This window comes from Euprymna scolopes, chromosome 11 (assembly GCF_053919585.1).
Source record: "Euprymna scolopes isolate OS-2025 chromosome 11, ASM5391958v1, whole genome shotgun sequence".
In the NCBI taxonomy this organism is placed as follows: domain Eukaryota; kingdom Metazoa; phylum Mollusca; class Cephalopoda; order Sepiida; family Sepiolidae; genus Euprymna; species Euprymna scolopes.
In genome coordinates this window covers 7,400,192-7,418,802 of record NC_136492.1, presented here as the reverse complement: position 1 = coordinate 7,418,802, position 18,611 = coordinate 7,400,192, and the positions used below count along the sequence as shown (strand labels likewise).

The 18,611-nt window shown below is 34.4% G+C and overlaps 1 protein-coding gene across 48 annotated transcripts in view; it reads left to right on the top strand.

Moving 5' to 3' along the window:
* LOC145287760 (polypyrimidine tract-binding protein 1-like) overlaps positions 1-18,611 on the top strand; it is a 124,136-nt gene that overhangs the window by 78,387 nt on the left and 27,138 nt on the right. For 43 of the 48 annotated variants that reach the window (XM_080135583.1, XM_080135555.1, XM_080135586.1 and 40 more), the window contains one exon: positions 13,758-13,862. In XM_080135583.1, coding sequence (XP_079991709.1) covers positions 13,758-13,862 — 105 coding nt within the window. Of the gene's footprint in view, positions 1-10,712; positions 11,023-13,757; positions 13,863-18,611 lie in introns of those variants that run through there. The other 5 variants (XM_080135580.1, XM_080135577.1, XM_080135578.1 and 2 more) reach the window with 2 other exon arrangements.

Here is an 18,611-nt window from a genome sequence, read left to right as displayed (position 1 = left end):
AAATAAAGCCCCCCCTCCTCAAATGTTTTTAAAATGGTTCTTCTAAGGGCGATAACTCTTCTGGTCAGTTCTATTTATACTGCACTTGTCTGCTAGGAGCAAAGTATAGTGTCTGTTTTGATATCACATATGTTCTGCTGTCATTACAATTGAAGTTTTTGTTTCACTCCAGTGTCTCTCGTTTGGTTATCCCTCCTCCCATAAGAAAAACCAACATGTTCCCTTGTGGGGAGACAAGTAAATAGAAACTTGAGATATTTTGTGCAGTTTACGAACTGCGGTGAAATGGCATTTAGAAATCCATTAACAGGAGTTGAACTTTAACTATTCTGTACTTTCACCTAACAATTTAATAAACAAGTTACCGTAAAATGAATTTAACTTGAAAATAATGGTTGACATTGATTTTGAAACCGATGGTATCATGTTTGGCCTTTCGTAATATATATTAAAGTAGCTACATTTGGTTGCTTTGCTTTTACTCATTGAAACCGACGGTCTGAATGCGAGACTGCCATGGGAGAGGGAGTGGGTATCGCTTAGGAAAGTGTCGACAAGAAAACATGCATTTTTCTTTTCAATTTAAAGTGCCTTTTGGGGGGGGGGGCTGAATATTTTCGATATTGAAAAACGTGTTCTAACCATCTTATGGTGATGTATGTGGATGTATTTATGATACATCTGTAAAAATGTGCATGGAATTAACATGGAACCCATATTTTAGTCTTTTTTTTTTTTTTTTTTTTTTTTTTTTTGTGCTCAAATGTCATCTAAGCCGTTTTCTAGAAATATAAATCTTACCAAAGGCAAAATCTTCTACCCAACTTGGAAGGTTTTTAAAGCCTAAAATGTTTAATCGGCTCAAAAAGCAAGCAAGTTCAAAGGGTACGCGGCCACAAGAAAAAAATGGCTACAATGTATTTGTTACGCGGCCCTTTTTTTTTTTTTTTTTTTTTTTTTCATTCATGTGACTGTGTACCCTTTAAACTTGTTTTTCGAGCCCATTAAACAGTTTACATTAAGTACAAACAGTAAAAACCTTTCTAGCTAGTTAGGCGAGTAACTTCTCTTGCCTTTGGTAAGATTTATTTTTTATATATATATATAAAAAAAAATTGGGGGGGTTGGACAGTAAAACATACTCAATGAATCTAGTGTTCATGGCTATTTTAATATTTTATGTAACTATTTACTAGGAAGTTTTTTGACAAAACATCTCGCGTGGTTTTAAGAAGCCGACGCACTCTGGCCTATCGGTATTTCCCCGTGAGGGGCGCCTTAGGCAATAAGCAATGAACAAACTTCCTTCTAGTGAACTTTCAAAACCCAATAAAACAAGTGTCCAACATTTTATCAGCTTATTTAAATTATTGGTTGCGAAATTGAAAATTGCGGTTTAAAAAAAAAAAAAAAAAAAAAACCCTCGTGCAGTTAAGCATTTTCTGCTAAAATTATGTGTTCATTAATATGTATTCAAATGTCTAGAGACATGTTATTTTAGCTTGCCTGGATTTGAACTTTCGTATCCCTCCCTCACCCGAATACTGGATGTGAATTTAGCAACAGCAAAAACTATTTCCCAGCCAATCTCTTTCCTTCCCTGGAACCTTTTTTAAATGTCAGCCGATTTTATTCCCCAGTGTTACTAGGTTTTGAGTTATTGCGTCAGAAATTTTTCACTTTTAAAGCAACTCGAAAATGTCACATTTAATGGACTCGCTTTCCTTTGCCAAATGTCTTCCCGGTTATGGTATAAAGATAGGGTCCAAAAATCCAACCTCGTTCTGAGTTCGGGGAAAGATGGGTTTGTTACCGGTGTCGAGGGAGAACCTAACCCCTTTGAATAAACGCGGCAAAAAAGTAGAGACTGTTTAGAAGTTTATCAGTTTTGATTTGCGATATGGGTTTCTTTCAACTTATTTTTCAAAACAAATTGTACATATTTAAAAGAAACCCCTGTTTTCGTTGCGTACAAGAAAAAAGGTGCTTTATGTACTTGTGTTATTTTTTTTAATAGTATTTTCAAGTTTTGCGGTATTTTTTAAATTGTTAGGTGAAGTACAGAAAAATTATAAAACACTCTCTCTTTCCTCCCCTGTTAAAAACGGATTTCTAAATGTTATTTCAGTACGGTAACATAAGTGCATAAATATATTTAAAAAAAATGTCCCTATTTACTTTACTCCCCACGAGGGCAAAATTAGACGAGAGGTTGGTTTTTAATGTGAGGGGAAGGGTATTCGAAAAAGTTGTCAAAAAATAAATATATAACAAATGTTATCAAAGGCAAGATAAGTTACTTTTCTGCCAAACTGGATATATTTTTCGTGTTAACATATTTATTCAGCTCGAAAAACATAGTGTTTACCGATGTATTCGAAAATTCAAGATGGCGTCTCACACCCTCGTTAATACCGTAAGTTTGGGAAAAGGTGTTATAAATAATAAACTATACAAAATACTATTAAAAACCCGCCGAATATATGTCAACCCATGTCACGGTAACATATATTGAGCGAGTTTTTAACAGTATTTTATCCGGTTTTTTATTTATAACATCTTTTCCCACACTTACCGTGTTAAAGAGAGAATAAGACGCCATTTTGAATGTTCCAATACATCGGTAAACACTGTATGGTTTTCGAGCTGAATAAACATGTTACATTGAATAAAAACACGGAAAATATATGGTAGAAAAGTAACTTATCTTGCCTTTGATAACATTTATTTGTTATGTTTTTTTTTGACAACATTTTCGAATCTCTAGATTGGACAGAAATAAGAATTGCGTCAGTCTAAAAGGATTTCTCCTTCACTTTTCGGGAACAGAAAAACTGAAGTGTAGCTGTAGTACTGTAGTATCAGAACAGATACTTCATTTTGATCATAATTTTTGCCATCTCTTACATCTAAATACTTCATTGAAGAGGGAGGGTATTTTGTAAATTTTCTGTACTTTTACCTAACAATTTAAACAATACCGTAAAAAAAAAAAAAGCACGGTAACATAAGTGCATCAACACCTTTTTTTCTTTTACGCAACGAAAACCGGGTTTTCTTTTAAATATGTATAATTTGTTTTGAAAAAATAAGTTGAAAGAAACCAGTATCTTACACAAACCCAAACTACTTTTTTGCCGCGTTTATTCAAAGGTTCTTCGTCGACACCGGTGACAGACCCACTTTACCCCCGAACTCAGGACGAGACTGGATTTTCGGACCCCATATTTATACCATAACCATCTTGCCTATCAGCCTTAAATAATCCACCATATTCTGATCGTAAACACGTCTAGGTTCTTCGTTATTGTAGCGAAATTCGATAAATGAAATATTAAAGGGTTTGTTTTACGATTCGAAAAAGTTGTCAAAAAAACAAATATATAACAAATGTTATCAAAGGCAAGAGAAGTTACTTTTCTATCTAAATGGATAATTTTTTAGTGTTTTCATTTAATGTAACATGTTTATTCAGCTCCAAAAACGTAGTGTTTATCGATGTATTTGAAAAATACAAATGAGGCCGACTCTGAATACGTGTTTGGGTAAATGAGTTAAAACTAAAAAAAAAAAAACTATACAAAATACTGTTAGAAACTAACTCAATATATGTTACCGTAACATAAGCTCACAGATCTGTCAGTCTTTAACGGTATTTTGTATAGTTTTTAGTTTTAACTCGTGTTCCCAAACTAACATTTAACACAGTTCGCCGCCATTTGCATTTTCCAAATATATCGGTAAACAGTTTTTCGAGCTGAATAAACACTTTACATTAAATAAAAACACTAAAAAATTATCCAGTTAGGTAGAAAAGTACCTTATATTGCCTTTGGTAACATTTATTTGTTATATATATATATAATTTTTTTTTTTTTTGACAACTTTTGCAAAGCTATGTGTATAGTAAAACATCCCCCATTGGTTTCGCTTGAACTTCAAATTTCATTACAATAACCAAGAAGAACGTACGTTTATTGTATTTGTAACCTTATAACGTATAAAAGTTGGCCCCCCCCCCCCACTTATAACTTTCATAACCTTCGATCTTTAGATGCATCTTTTCAAAATTTAAACTTTACCAAAACTTTGACAATAGTAGCCAGATGTACGGGGCGTGGGGACATTTTTAACAATAGCCAACAAACAAAAAAAAGTATGAAAATGTTACCAAAGGCAATATCTACGTGAACAAACAAGTTTTTTGGTATATTTTTACGTAGCGTAGTATAAACACCCCCAACCACCCCATGTTAAGAACGGCTTTCGGAATAAACATCCCCCCAACCTCTCCATGTTAAGAGCGGTTTTCGAGGTTATGGGGGGTATTCCGAAAGCCGTTCTTAACATGTGGAAGTTGGGGCGTTTATAATACGCTGGGGCACCTCGTAAATTACCATTTTTTTTTTTTTTTTTATACTACAAAACTAATGTCGACTCTTACATTGGAAAACAAAATGGCTGACTTATCGATAACATTAGACAAATGCTATGTTAGTAATCACCCAAAATTCAAAAATTAAACAGTGCTAATTCATAACTCGTCAATCGTGCTAAAATGTAATTTTTCGTCGAACTGCATATTTTTATTAGTAGCAGTTTTGTGTAATTTTCGAGTTTTGGGCGATTATCGAGACTCCATTGGACAGCCTGTTGGACATTTTTTTCTCGTTAAAAGTTGATACTAGTTGTGTATTGCAATAAAAAACGCAGTAAAATAAAAGACGCAATAAAAACTTGTCTTGGTAGGTAGAAGAGTAACTTGTCTTTGGCAAAATATTTATCGTATATTTTTATTTTTTTAATACGCTTTTAACATTAGCCAACAGAACAAAAAAAATTATTGCTATCCTTTAAAGTTCGGGTTTGTGTCACAAAGATTTGGAAAAAGTTGTCAAAAACAAATATATGACAAATGTTATCAAAGGCAAGATAAGTTACTTTTCTACCTAACTGAATGGTACTTGTACAGTTTAATCAAGACATTAAAAAAATGAAAATATCGAAAAAAAAAAAAAAAAAAAAAAAGGTTATATTGTACGTTTCGTTATGGAACGAAGTCCTCCGGAAAAAAAAAAATTCACTTTGTTTTTTCGCTGTAAAAAAAAAAAAAAAAAAAAAAAAATTATGATTCTGAGCAAAAGGTTCGATTTTCAGGTAGAAAAGCTAGAATTAAAGATGGGGAGGGAGTTATCGGCGTTTTAACTGGAGTTATCTCCCGTGCGTGGCGTGTTTAACAAATTTCATAATAGCCGACTTCAACACGCTCTCATAAACGTGTTTTTCCGCTGTAAAAAAAAAAAAAAAAAAAAAAAAAAAAAAAAAAATCTACATCAAATTAAATGAAATTGTTTTTTTTTTTTTTTTTTTCTTCTCGGAGATCTTCAGTCCAAAACAGATACGTACAATATAACCTTTTTTCGATATTTTCATTTTTTTATGTCTTGATTAAACTGTACAAGTACCAACTGGATAATTGTTTAGTATTTCTATTTAATGTAAAATGTTTATTAAGCTCGAAAAACAGTGTTTACCGATGTATTAGGAAATTAAAAATAGCGCCGGACTCTCTCTTTGACACTATAAGTTTGGGATAGGGAGTTAAAAAAAAAAAAAAAAAAAAACTAGACAAAATACTGTTTGAAACTCGCTCAAGATATTACCGTGACATAGGCTGACATATATTCGATGGGTTTTTAACAGTATTTTGTATAGTTTTTTTTTTTATTTTTAACTCCTTTTCCCAAACTTACCGTGTCAAAGAGAGAGTCGGGCGCCATTTTTAATTTTCCAATACATTGGTAAACAGTTTTTCGAGCTGAATAAACATGTTACAATCAATAAAAACACTAAAAACATATCCAGTTAGGTAGAAAAGTAACTTATATTGCCTTTTGATAACATTTATATTATTTTTTGACAACTTTTTCGAATCAGTGTACAGTAATACAAACCCAGGGGTTTTTTTTTGTTTTTTTTTTTTTCATTTATTTGTTCTCTCAACTCAGTATAAATGTTGGTAAGATGCTTTAAAGGGGTACGTGTACAGTTTAGTCAAAACATTAAAAAAAATGAAAATATCGGGGGGTAAAAAAAAAAGTTGTACGTATCCGTTTTGAACTGAAGATCTCCGAAAAAAAAAAATTCACTTAATTTGATCGAGTTTTTTTTTTTTTTTTTTTTTTTTTTTTTTCAGCGAAAAAATTTGATACCGAGCAAAAGGTTCGATTTTTAGGTAGAAAAGCTAGAATTAAAGATGGGGAGGGAGTATCGGCGCTTTACATGGAGTTATCTCCCCGTGGCATGTTCAGCAAATTTCACAATGGCTGACTTCAACGCGCTCTCATAAAAATGTGTTTTTCCGCTGTAAAAAAAATATATAAAATAAAAAATACTCCATCAAATTAAATGAATTTTCGGAGATCTTCGGTCCAAAAACAGATGCGTACAATATAACCTTTTTTCGATATTTTCTTTTTTTTTAATGTCTTTACTAAACTGTACAAGTACCTTTTTTGAAAGCATCAAATTTAATAGCTAAAATGCTTGCTTGGTTCGTGATCAACTAAGTATATCAGTTGATTTGTGAAAATAAAAAACTTTTACCCTTTTCGTCTTTTTAATAATTGTATCTAACTTTATATATATAAAAAAATGGTTCTTCGGGTTGACATAAATATTTAATATGGATGGCCGTGTTTTCATATTGTACCTCCTTTTTTTTTTTTTTTTTTTTTTTTAATGGCTACCACATTGCGGCGTCGGCCACTTGCAACCATTAAGCCGCCTTTTTCTCCTCTAATGTTAGCAGCTGGTTTGACTATTTCCATCATCAATTCTCTCGCCTATATTCAAATAATCAAAAAGAATAAACTGTCCATAACGCTATGAAACTGAGTAATTTAGCCATGACTCACTTAGGGACAAGCCAATAAAAAGCTATGTATGTTAATGCGCAGCTTTACCTTTCAGTAAACGCGCGCACTCTTTTGGGGTTCAACCCCCTCTCTCTAGTTAGCGTGTGCTTTTCTAGCATCCTCTCTGCATATATTTTTTTTTTCTTTCTCTCTCTCTCTCTCTCTCTCTCTCTCTCTCTCTCTCTCTCTCTCTCTCTCTCTCTCTCTCTCTCTCTTTCTCTCTCTGTATTTATTTTCTCTCTCTCTCTCTCTCTCTCTCTGTATTTATTTTCTCTCTCTCTCTGTATTTATTTTCTCTCTCTCTCTCTCTCTGTATTTATTCTCTCTCTCTCTCTCTGTATTTATTCTCTCTCTCTCTCTCTCTCTCTCTGTATTTATTCTCTCTCCCTCTCTCTCTCTCTCGGTATTTATTTTCACCCCCTCGCTCTCTCTCTCTCTCTCTCTCAGTATTTATTTTAACCCTCTCTCTCGGTATTTCCGCTCTCTCTCGGTATTTATTTTCACCCTCTCTCTCTGTATTTATTTACCCCCCCCTCTCTCTGTATTTATTTTCACCCTCTCTCTCTCTCTCTCTCTCTCGGTATTTATTTTCACCCTCTCTCTCTCTCTCTGTATTTATTTTCACCCTCTCTCTCTCTGTATTTATTTTCACCCTCTCTCTCTCTCTGTATTTATTTTCACCCTCTCTCTCTCTCTGTATTTATTTTCACCCTCTCTCTCTCTCTCTCTCTGTATTTATTTTCACCCTCTCTCTCTCTCTCTCTCTCTGTATTTATTTTCACCCTCTCTCTCTGTATTTATTTTCACCCCCTCTCTCTCTCTCTCTCTCTCTCTCTCAGTATTTATTTTCACCCTCCCTCCCTCTCTCTCTCTCTCTCTGTATTTTCACCCACCTCTCTCTGTATTTATTTTCACCCCCCCTCTCTCTGTATTTATTTTCACCCCCCCTCTCTCTGTATTTATTTTCACCCTCTCTCTCTCTGTATTTATTTTCACCCTCTCTCTCTCTCTCTCTCCCCGTATTTATTTTCACCCTCTCTCTCTCTCTCTCTCTCTCTCTGTATTTATTTTCACCCTCTCTCTCTCCCCGTATTTATTTTCACCCTCTCTGGATTTCTTCTCTCTCTCTCTCTCTGGATTTCTTCTCTTTCTCTCTCTCTCTCTCTCTCTCTCTCTCTCTCTCTCTGGATTTATTTTCACCCTCTCTCTCCCTCGGTATTTATTTTCTCTCTCTCTCTCTAGATTTCTTTTCTTTCTTTCTCTCTCTCTCTCTCTCTCTCTGTGTGTTTCTCTTTTCCTCTCTCTCTGTGTTTCTCTTTTCCTCTCTCTCTGTGTTTCTCTTTTCCTCTCTCTCTGTGTTTCTCTTTTCCTCTCTCTCTGTGTTTCTCTTTTCCTCTCTCTCTGTGTTTCTCTTTTCCTCTCTCTCTCTCTGTGTTTCTCTTTTCCTCTATCTCTGTGTTTCTCTTTTCCTCTCTCTCTGTGTTTCTCTTTTCCTCTCTCTCTGTGTTTCTCTTTTCCTCTCTCTCTGTGTTTCTCTTTTCCTCTCTCTCTCTGTGTTTCTCTTTTCCTCTCTCTCTCTGTGTTTCTCTTTTCCTCTCTCTCTCTCTGTTTCTCTTTTCCTCTCTCTCTCTCTGTTTCTCTTTTCCTCTCTCTCTCTGTGTTTCTCTTTTCCTCTCTCTCTCTGTGTTTCTCTTTTCCTCTCTCTCTCTGTGTTTCTCTTTTCCTCTCTCTCTCTGTGTTTCTCTTTTCCTCTCTCTCTCTGTGTTTCTCTTTTCCTCTCTCTCTCTCTGTGTTTCTCTTTTCCTCTCTCTCTCTCTGTGTTTCTCTTTTCCTCTCTCTCTCTCTGTGTTTCTCTTTTCCTCTCTCTCTCTCTGTGTTTCTCTTTTCCTCTCTCTCTCTCTGTGTTTCTCTTTTCCTCTCTCTCTCTCTGTGTTTCTCTTTTCCTCTCTCTCTCTCTGTGTTTCTCTTTTCCTCTCTCTCTCTCTGTGTTTCTCTTTTCCTCTCTCTCTCTCTGTGTTTCTCTTTTCCTCTCTCTCTCTGTGTTTCTCTTTTCCTCTCTCTCTCTGTGTTTCTCTTTTCCTCTCTCTCTCTCTGTGTTTCTCTTTTCCTCTCTCTCTCTGTGTTTCTCTTTTCCTCTCTCTCTCTGTGTTTCTCTTTTCCTCTCTCTCTCTGTGTTTCTCTTTTCCTCTCTCTCTCTGTGTTTCTCTTTTCCTCTCTCTCTCTGTGTTTCTCTTTTCCTCTCTCTCTCTGTGTTTCTCTTTTCCTCTCTCTCTCTGTGTTTCTCTTTTCCTCTCTCTCTCTCTGTGTTTCTCTTTTCCTCTCTCTCTCTCTGTGTTTCTCTTTTCCTCTCTCTCTCTCTGTGTTTCTCTTTTCCTCTCTCTCTGTGTTTCTCTTTTCCTCTCTCTCTGTGTTTCTCTTTTCCTCTCTCTCTCTGTGTTTCTCTTTTCCTCTCTCTCTCTGTGTTTCTCTTTTCCTCTCTCTCTCTGTGTTTCTCTTTTCCTCTCTCTCTCTGTGTTTCTCTTTTCCTCTCTCTCTCTGTGTTTCTCTTTTCCTCTCTCTCTCTGTGTTTCTCTTTTCCTCTCTCTCTCTGTGTTTCTCTTTTCCTCTCTCTCTCTGTGTTTCTCTTTTCCTCTCTCTCTCTGTGTTTCTCTTTTCCTCTCTCTCTCTGTGTTTCTCTTTTCCTCTCTCTCTCTGTGTTTCTCTTTTCCTCTCTCTCTCTGTGTTTCTCTTTTCCTCTCTCTCTCTGTGTTTCTCTTTTCCTCTCTCTCTCTGTGTTTCTCTTTTCCTCTCTCTCTCTGTGTTTCTCTTTTCCTCTCTCTCTCTGTGTTTCTCTTTTCCTCTCTCTCTCTGTGTTTCTCTTTTCCTCTCTCTCTCTGTGTTTCTCTTTTTCCTCTCTCTCTCTGTGTTTCTCTTTTTCCTCTCTCTCTCTGTGTTTCTCTTTTTCCTCTCTCTCTCTCTGTGTTTCTCTTTTTCCTCTCTCTCTCTGTGTTTCTCTTTTTCCTCTCTCTCTCTCTGTGTTTCTCTTTTTCCTCTCTCTCTCTCTGTGTTTCTCTTTTTCCTCTCTCTCTCTCTGTGTTTCTCTTTTTCCTCTCTCTCTCTCTGTGTTTCTCTTTTTCCTCTCTCTCTCTCTGTGTTTCTCTTTTTCCTCTCTCTCTCTCTGTGTTTCTCTTTTTCCTCTCTCTCTCTCTGTGTTTCTCTTTTTCCTCTCTCTCTCTCTGTGTTTCTCTTTTTCCTCTCTCTCTCTCTGTGTTTCTCTTTTTCCTCTCTCTCTCTCTGTGTTTCTCTTTTTCCTCTCTCTCTCTCTGTGTTTCTCTTTTTCCTCTCTCTCTCTCTGTGTTTCTCTTTTTCCTCTCTCTCTCTCTGTGTTTCTCTTTTTCCTCTCTCTCTCTCTGTGTTTCTCTTTTTCCTCTCTCTCTCTCTGTGTTTCTCTTTTTCCTCTCTCTCTCTGTGTTTCTTTTTCCTCTCTCTCTCTGTGTTTCTCTTTTTCCTCTCTCTCTCTGTGTTTCTCTTTTTCCTCTCTCTCTCTGTGTTTCTCTTTTTCCTCTCTCTCTCTGTGTTTCTCTTTTTCCTCTCTCTCTCTGTGTTTCTCTTTTTCCTCTCTCTCTCTGTGTTTCTCTTTTCCTCTCTCTCCGTGTTTTCTAAAACCACGGCTGCTGCTCGTCTTTGTACTAAATTTATCTGTTTTTCTCTCCTCCTCCTCCGTTTGTTTCACTCACTATACAACCTTCTTCTCAGCCATTTCCCCCTCTCTTCGTTCTTTTCCCATCTCCTCCCATCACTCTGTCCTCCCTCTTCGTCTTTAACATACTAAAAATCCGTTTTGTGTCGCCCTTAAAAAGAAAAAAACGAAATCCCTCCTTTTTTTCATAACCGCCAAACTAAAGTCCAATTATTTTTTAGGACAACTTGTTTTTTTTTTTCTCGCTCTCTCCTTTCTTCATCCTAAGTTTCTTTCTTCTAGTCTTTTCCATTTTTTTTTTTACCTATTTTGAATTCTCTAAAACAACCATCCTCCAACTCTGACGGACGTACGGACATTCCTGCTTTGTGGCTATTTTATTTTTCTCTTCCTTTCCATAAAAAAGGTCATCTTCTTCTCGATTCTGTGAGTCTCTTTCTCATTAAAAAAAATATTTCACTTTTTTCTTCCTCTTAATTTTTTTTTTTTTTTTTTTTATATTTATTCCTTTTTCTGTTTTCATCTTTTCCACTTCTCTTTTTACCTCATATTTTCATTCCTTTGTGCTTGTATAGATTAGCCCCAATGGCTACTCATAATATGCTTGCTAAAGATCCCATAACGAGTTACATACAATAGGCGAAAAGCCATCATGCAAAGTTCAACTCTGGAAAATAATTTAAAAAAAAAAAAAAGCTTTAGTTTTGTTTTAGGAATACAAAAACTTTCCGTACGATTAATAAAAACTATTAAAAAAAATACATTTATGCAATAGCGTTAATACAACAGTAAAATCAGTTCTATTTCATGAGCCCTTGTTTCATTTTGTGTGGTTATCTTTTGTCTATTGTAACTCTTTATCGGATTTATCAAGCAATCACAGGACATGATTACGTGCGCCATCGTTTCATGATTTTTAATACGAAAATAAATGTCGGCTTCTTTTTTTTAATCTTTGTCCCTTACTCGACGTTCATTTTGTTTTTCGTGTGAAACCTATTTTATTGTCTTAAAACTTTACTAACCCCTTTTTTTTTTTTTTTTACCGCACAGAAAACTAAATAAACTTGAACTTGCAAATAAATAAAAACCACATGACACGTCTGCCATTAAACACATTTAGTATGTTTTGTTTAAATTTTAAGGAAAAAACAAAAGAACATCGAATCTTGGCCATTGGCCTTTTATGAAATTGTATTTGAGAACGTTTCCTGTTAACCTCCTCCTACTTCCTCTACACGTATGCCTCCTCCTCCACTTTTCGAGATTTGAATTCCTTCAACCTTTTTTTTTTTAATAAAACACTCGTGTTTTTCTTTTTTCTAGTTTTTGTTTTAATTCCATTCGATGACCCCCCCCCCCCCCCCCATCAACAAAAAGAAAATTTGGCGGACTTGTACGAGAAATCCCCCCCCCCCCATCATAATAAACACCAACAACCTTCCCATGTTAAGTGGACTTATTATTAGGACACAAATATATGGAACAGGGGAGGGGGGTGATTCTCGTTGGATCTGACGAAAAATTTTATCCCCCCCCCCCCCCCATGATGGAATAAAGTTTTTTTTTGTTTTTTTTTTATTCATTTATTTAGACTTAGGAATCAGTTTCCGACCGTGACTTGTTTTGCCGTTTTCAAAAAAAAAATCTAGCTGTTTAGAGGGCAGCTAACTTTTTTTATTTTACTATTAACCCTAAATCAGTGACAACTTCGTAAAACCACACGTAATCTTGTTATTAAAAAAAAACTCCAAATTATATATATATATATATATATATATATATATGTGCTTATTTAATTATATTTCATATTTTATTCATACCAATCCTTTAATTTATGAAGCTCAATGTAACTACAGAGCATATACAAATTACAAAATTCTACATTCAAGATGTTGACCATCTTACCGTTTATTTCTTTAAGTACGTTGACACACACACACCAGGATATCCTGAAAATGGAAATTCCTTTTACGTTAAATATATGCGCTCTAATTCTAACTTAGTGTGTGTGTGTGTGTGTGTCATGTAAATGACCCTAAAAATAATAAAAACGCTTCTTGGGTGAGATTTACTAATGTTTAATATACATGTAATTATATATTTTTTTTTTATGGCTGTTAATCGGTTTATTGAAATAGGATAGCATAAAATAAGGCAAGAAAACACATTCGATATTAAATTCACCAGAATACATTTCGGTTTCATAAACAAGTCGACCATTTTAATCTTTTGATAGAAAATGTTATGAAAGCATTCAAAGTGGGTTTAAAACTTAACATGTACTAAACTTTTTAAGTTATTTACATGCAATAAAATGTCACCTAACATAATTTTGGGTGAAATTGAGCTTTTAAAAGTGTTTAAAAATTGAATGGTGAGGGAGAAGGGCAAAACATAGTCCCACATTCTTCCACAATCTTAAAGTGTTCGACATGAATACCCCAGGACCGTAAAAAATCTGTTTATATTCTATGGAACTCCTAAAAAATCAATTTTGCCCACAAAAAAAAAAAAAAAAATACTTTTTTGGTGTGGGGTGTAAGGAGCACTTGGTTGATTAATAAAAAATAAAAGTACTAAAAAGAGGTAGTGGGAGCGGGTCAACTACCAATAACCCTAAAACTCATGTCAGGTTTTTTTTTTTTTTTTTTTTTTTTTTTTTTTTTTTTTTTTTTTTTTTAGTGAGGGGAGATGGGAGTCTCACCAGCTTTAGTAAGCATCCCCCCCATCCCAATTACTGACCCTAATTACTTTCTTTTATTAGACTGTTTTCTTAAGTCGTCTTAACATTTGAAAAGGCTTAATAATTGAAATCTATTTCTTAAATCTTATAATTATATGCATGACAAATAGATGAGCAACGCAGTCCCCTTCTTTCTCTTTAAATATAAATATATATGCACAACCGTGAATTATACTTTTAAGAACCAAGCAAATTATATTTGTATCATGAGCCATACTTATTTATATTTTAATTATTGGGAATGTTCTTCGCTACACCCCCCCCCCCTCCTTACAATGTCTCACTACTGTTGCTGCTCCAACCACTGACAAAAACTTCCATTGATCCCCCCCCCCCCCCTCCTTACAATGTCCAGTTTTCTTGCGTAATCACTACGGTTGATCTTTGCTTATCTTTTATTTGTTCTTGATTTCAGAGAGGATCGGACGAACTTATGTCCCACAGCCCAATGGTTACTAACGGGACTGGAATGAGCCCTCACCACGTGGACAGTGCTGAAATGAACAATGATGCCAAAAAGGTATTAACCTTAATCATTTATCTTTTATTTATATATGCTAGCAATATATCTTCACGTCTGAAAAATGAAAATTCTACTATAGTGATGAATGAAATCTGCTTTTTGCATTGTCGAAAACAATTTGCACACTGATCAAAATGGAATTTTGTAGATTTGAGATCTGTATGATCCCGTAAAGTGAAGCGCAGGATTCCTAAGTGAAATTTACTTTCCTTCTCTTAATTTCAAGTGTTACCTTCAGATTTTATCGATTAATCTTTGGTTTTAGTCGGCAACGAAAGTCGCTTAAAATTAAGTGTCCTATTTTTGTCGACTTTTTTTTTTTTAAATTTTATCAATAGAACATGTTGAACACGATGTCTCGTACACCTTGTTTTGGTTGGGGTTAATTAAAAATTTAGAAACTATTTCATTAAAATATTTTCTTAATGACAATGAGTTGCACATCAGCTCCAATCTTCAAGACTGTTCGCAATGTATCTGTCTTTTTTCCCCCTCCTCCTAAGCAAAAGTACAGATATCAACTTTTGTGACCATGAAACGGCAGTAAAAATTAGAGGAAAAAGACTTGCTTTAATTTCTTTGTGCACTATATATATATATATATATATATATATATATATAGTAGAGATTTAGAAGGCTATCACAATGCGAGAAATGAGATATAGTCGGTGTTGATGAGAGAAGACGAAAACAAGTGGCAATTTACAAATCAATAAGTACATACTGACATATCTATATTTCGGAAAAAAAATTCCCTTTCAAATGGTGGATGTGACAGTTCGATTTGATTCAAAGCACGCCGGATGGAACAAAAAAATGAATTGAAAAGGGGGAATTTTTTCCCAAAATATGGATATTGTCACAGAACCAACGAGTAAGACATTTATACTTATTACAATTGAATAAATATATGTATATATAGACATATCAGTATGTACTTATTGATTTGTAAATTGCCACTTGTTTTCGTCTTCTCTCATTAACACCGACTATATCTCATTCCTCGCATTGTGATAGCCTTCTAAATCTCTACTACATACCTATCCCACACAATGCTTCAAGCAAACTACATATCAAATATATATATATATATTATATATCGGCACATGCAAACTATTGTGTGAACATTGGGTCATGTTCTTTTTAAAAGAAAAAAAAGAAATATGTGAAAGCATTCTGTAAATACATTCTTGTTGAGCTGTCCTCTTATTTCAAACCTTACATCATCACGGTATTGTCTCACTGTCTACACGACATTCACTGGCCCTTATTCTTGAGTGGTTGGTCCTTGCGTTTTTATAAACTTTGTGTTAAAAAAAAAAAAAAAAAAAGCAAACTTTTTATCCTATTTTGCTTCGTATCTGATTTTGATAATTAAATTGTTTGAATTGAACTATTGTTCTCATATTCTTGAATTTGAAATTATTTTTTGAGTAATTTATTTTATTTAATTATTTTGACTATTATCCTTATCTTCTAGTTGTTTTCAATCCCATCCAAAGCCAGTCAGGATTAACCGTAGTGAAATGACAACTATTAAAGGCAGTAATTGCTGTGGATGTAGTTGGAGGATTCGACATTCATATCAAGTTACGGTTAACCTGACGAAGGGCAGAGGAATAATTGGCTGAAACTTCATAAAAACAACTAGGAGATGAGGATAATTGTGCAAATAATAAAATTAAATTAATTATATCCTCATCTTGAATATTTTGGCTGATGTAATCTCAGACCTTCTTCAGGTGCACATCCACACTGGATATTGTATTCGTTTTTTGTGGACTGTTATCATGTTCATAGTTATTGTTTCACCACGTTTCAGCCAACTTATCCTCTGACCTTCTTCAGGTGGTTAACCACAACAGGATAAATGCTGAATCTTGTAACTGTATCCCTAGTAATTACTGCCTTCCATAGTTGTTGTCTTGCCATGTTTTGACCAATTAATCCTCCAGCTTGCTTTTGGGTAGGATTTGAAATTGCTATCTTCAGACAAGTCTCATCTGGAACGAAAGAGACTCAACGCCTCTATCTGCTGCACCACGAGTCTTGAAGGGCAATGAAGGTTGGATTTTATGGTCTTATTAAATCCAATTTTGAGATCTTATCTGGTCTTCCATTGTCAGATCTGTACCGAATAGTGTTTTCTGTTTTTAGAATCTTTTGAGACAAGGTCTTGATAATTTATTTATTCAACAATGAGGATGAGTCTGCAACAAAAACATGAATGTATAAATTATGAAGATTTCGTCTCAAAGGATTTTAAAAAAATAAAAACAGGATGTTATTGGTGAATATTTGTTTTACCAACATGGAAGAGCCATTAGAAATTCAATTTAATTTCCAACAGCTCGAGCACATTTGAAAAACACAAACAACATTCACTATTAACATTCAGTGTGGGTATATGCACCTGAAGAAGATTGGAGGTTACATTGGCTAAAACGTGAGAAAAACATCCGAAGTGAGAACAATAGTCCAAAAAATCTACATAATACAAAAAATTACCAATCCTCATCACAAAAATAAAAAAAACAAATTAAGTTTTGTTGCATTACCAAAAAAAAATTGATGGCAATTTATCACTGGCAAATCCATGTTATTTGTCTTTGCATAAGCTTATTAGTTTTTTTATTTAAAAAAAAAATCTTATAATACAATTGCATTTTTATCTTGGGTTGAGGAGTTGATTTTACCTGTGTCCGTACTTGGTCAGTCTGTCGCACTTTGAAATAGACATGACAAGATGTGTACAAGTACCTCGATAACTGCTCCAATCCACCGACATGTTATGCTTAATGTCATACTTGGCAAAGATGAGTGAATTCGTCCACAAATGAATTATAAATCCAGAAGTGACGATTCTATGCTCTTATTAGAAACGTGTGCCCTTGCAAACTCATAGGTCTACTAGCTTCTAAATTATAAAAATATGAAAACTTATTTTCATAATTTGCATTAAAAAAAAAAAAAAAAAAAAAAAATTGGTTTCAGATTAAATGTGTATCATTTAATTGGCTTTTTTTACAAAATGTTTTTGAACTGAGGACAAGTGGGGATAATGGGTTGGGGGGGGGGTAAAAAGGAATAACCATTTATCAGGGCCAAGAGGCCACTCGAGGATAATGGTTACCTCGTGTTCAGTAGTCAAAGAGACAATATCATAGTAATCGTTAGAAGTGTAATTTTGTTAAATATAGTTTCTCCTCTTACAGTTGCTTTCTGTACATATATGATCCTTAAACTAGCAGCATACTAAGTCAAATCCACAAAACCTTGGCAGTATAACTTTACCACTATAAAACGGGTGGTTGTATCAAACACTATAGTGAATTCTCAATGTCAATTAAAATAAGTTGCACCTTGCTGATTTGTATAAGTTTACAATAAAACGGGTTGGGCCTGTATGAGATTTTGTAAGCCGTCAAAGTAGATGCAAAGCAAGGTTCTGTCCTTGGTGTTGAAAACACTGTATGATCATATGCTGATTTGACGTATGGTTTAAATTCTTTGTCAAATTTTGTTGACCTAGAGATTAAATATTGTGCTGCAGAGTTAACGTGACTTTGCGATTGAGTTTGGATCCTCCAACCAGCAGTAATTATTATTTCTTACACTGAAGATAGCGTAAGCGTGAAACGCTTGTGCTTGCCTGGAAGTAATATATTGGCTGCAGTATTTTACATGTGTTATTTCTAACTTGAAAATTAGATTTAGCTGTTATGACGACTTGTTAACCCCTGTGCCCCCCCCCTCTTCTTTAAAACATCTTATTTTCATTGTATGGTTCATGCTTTTGTCTTCTTTTGGATTTTAGCATGTTGTTGCATAGATTTTGGGAGTCTTATTTCAATAGGAATAGAAATGAGAAACTGCCAGAAAGACTCTTAGCTTTATATTTTTTATGGTATGATTTCTAAAACTTTATTTTTGTGGTCAGAGGTCGGTAGGCAGAAAGGTGAAGTGAATTTTTTGTGGAAGTTGTTAAAAAGCTAATGAGACTTTTAGGAACAAAAGAAACGTTTCCCTTTTGATGCGAAAAAAATCCGGCATAATTGGATAATTAGGATAAGTTTTATTGCTTGGGAAATGTAAAAATTATATAAAAAATTTGTGCCATTTGTGAAGTCTTTCTGGTTGAGCTTTTCTTAGCGATGATCTTGATTGTTTTTGCCGTTACTGTGCCACTTCCCCTTTTATCTGTTTTAGGTAGTTAAAACTTTATCATACTGGGTTGGGAATAAACGTTATTAGTTGCAGGGTTAACATGCATCTCTGATATGCACCGGAGTTTACTGCATGTTAGAGTTACGAGTGCAGTATGGCGTTTTCTTAGACTATGTACATGCACCTGGTGAATTTGGATTGCCAAGTTGTTTTATGTAATCACATTTCACAATGTTTTTGTTTTCATTGTTTCAAAACAGATATTTTCACGAGTTGAAATTGCTATCATTTACATTACTTTCATTCGGACTATTAAACTTTTTTTGGAGAATGTGATAGTCACTTTCTTTCAAGGCATTATTGATTGTTCTTCCATACATTTTACGATGTTACGAATATTGTTTATTCATGTCATTTCTTGCATACTTACATTGGATGACTGTTCTCATAATTTTTACGTTTCTTAGGTCACCTCCATATAAACTGGTATCTAGTTTTTCTATTGGATTTAAAATATGAACAAAAAAAAATCTGAGTAAACAAATTATTACACTTGAATGAGATGTTGTGTTTTTGTAT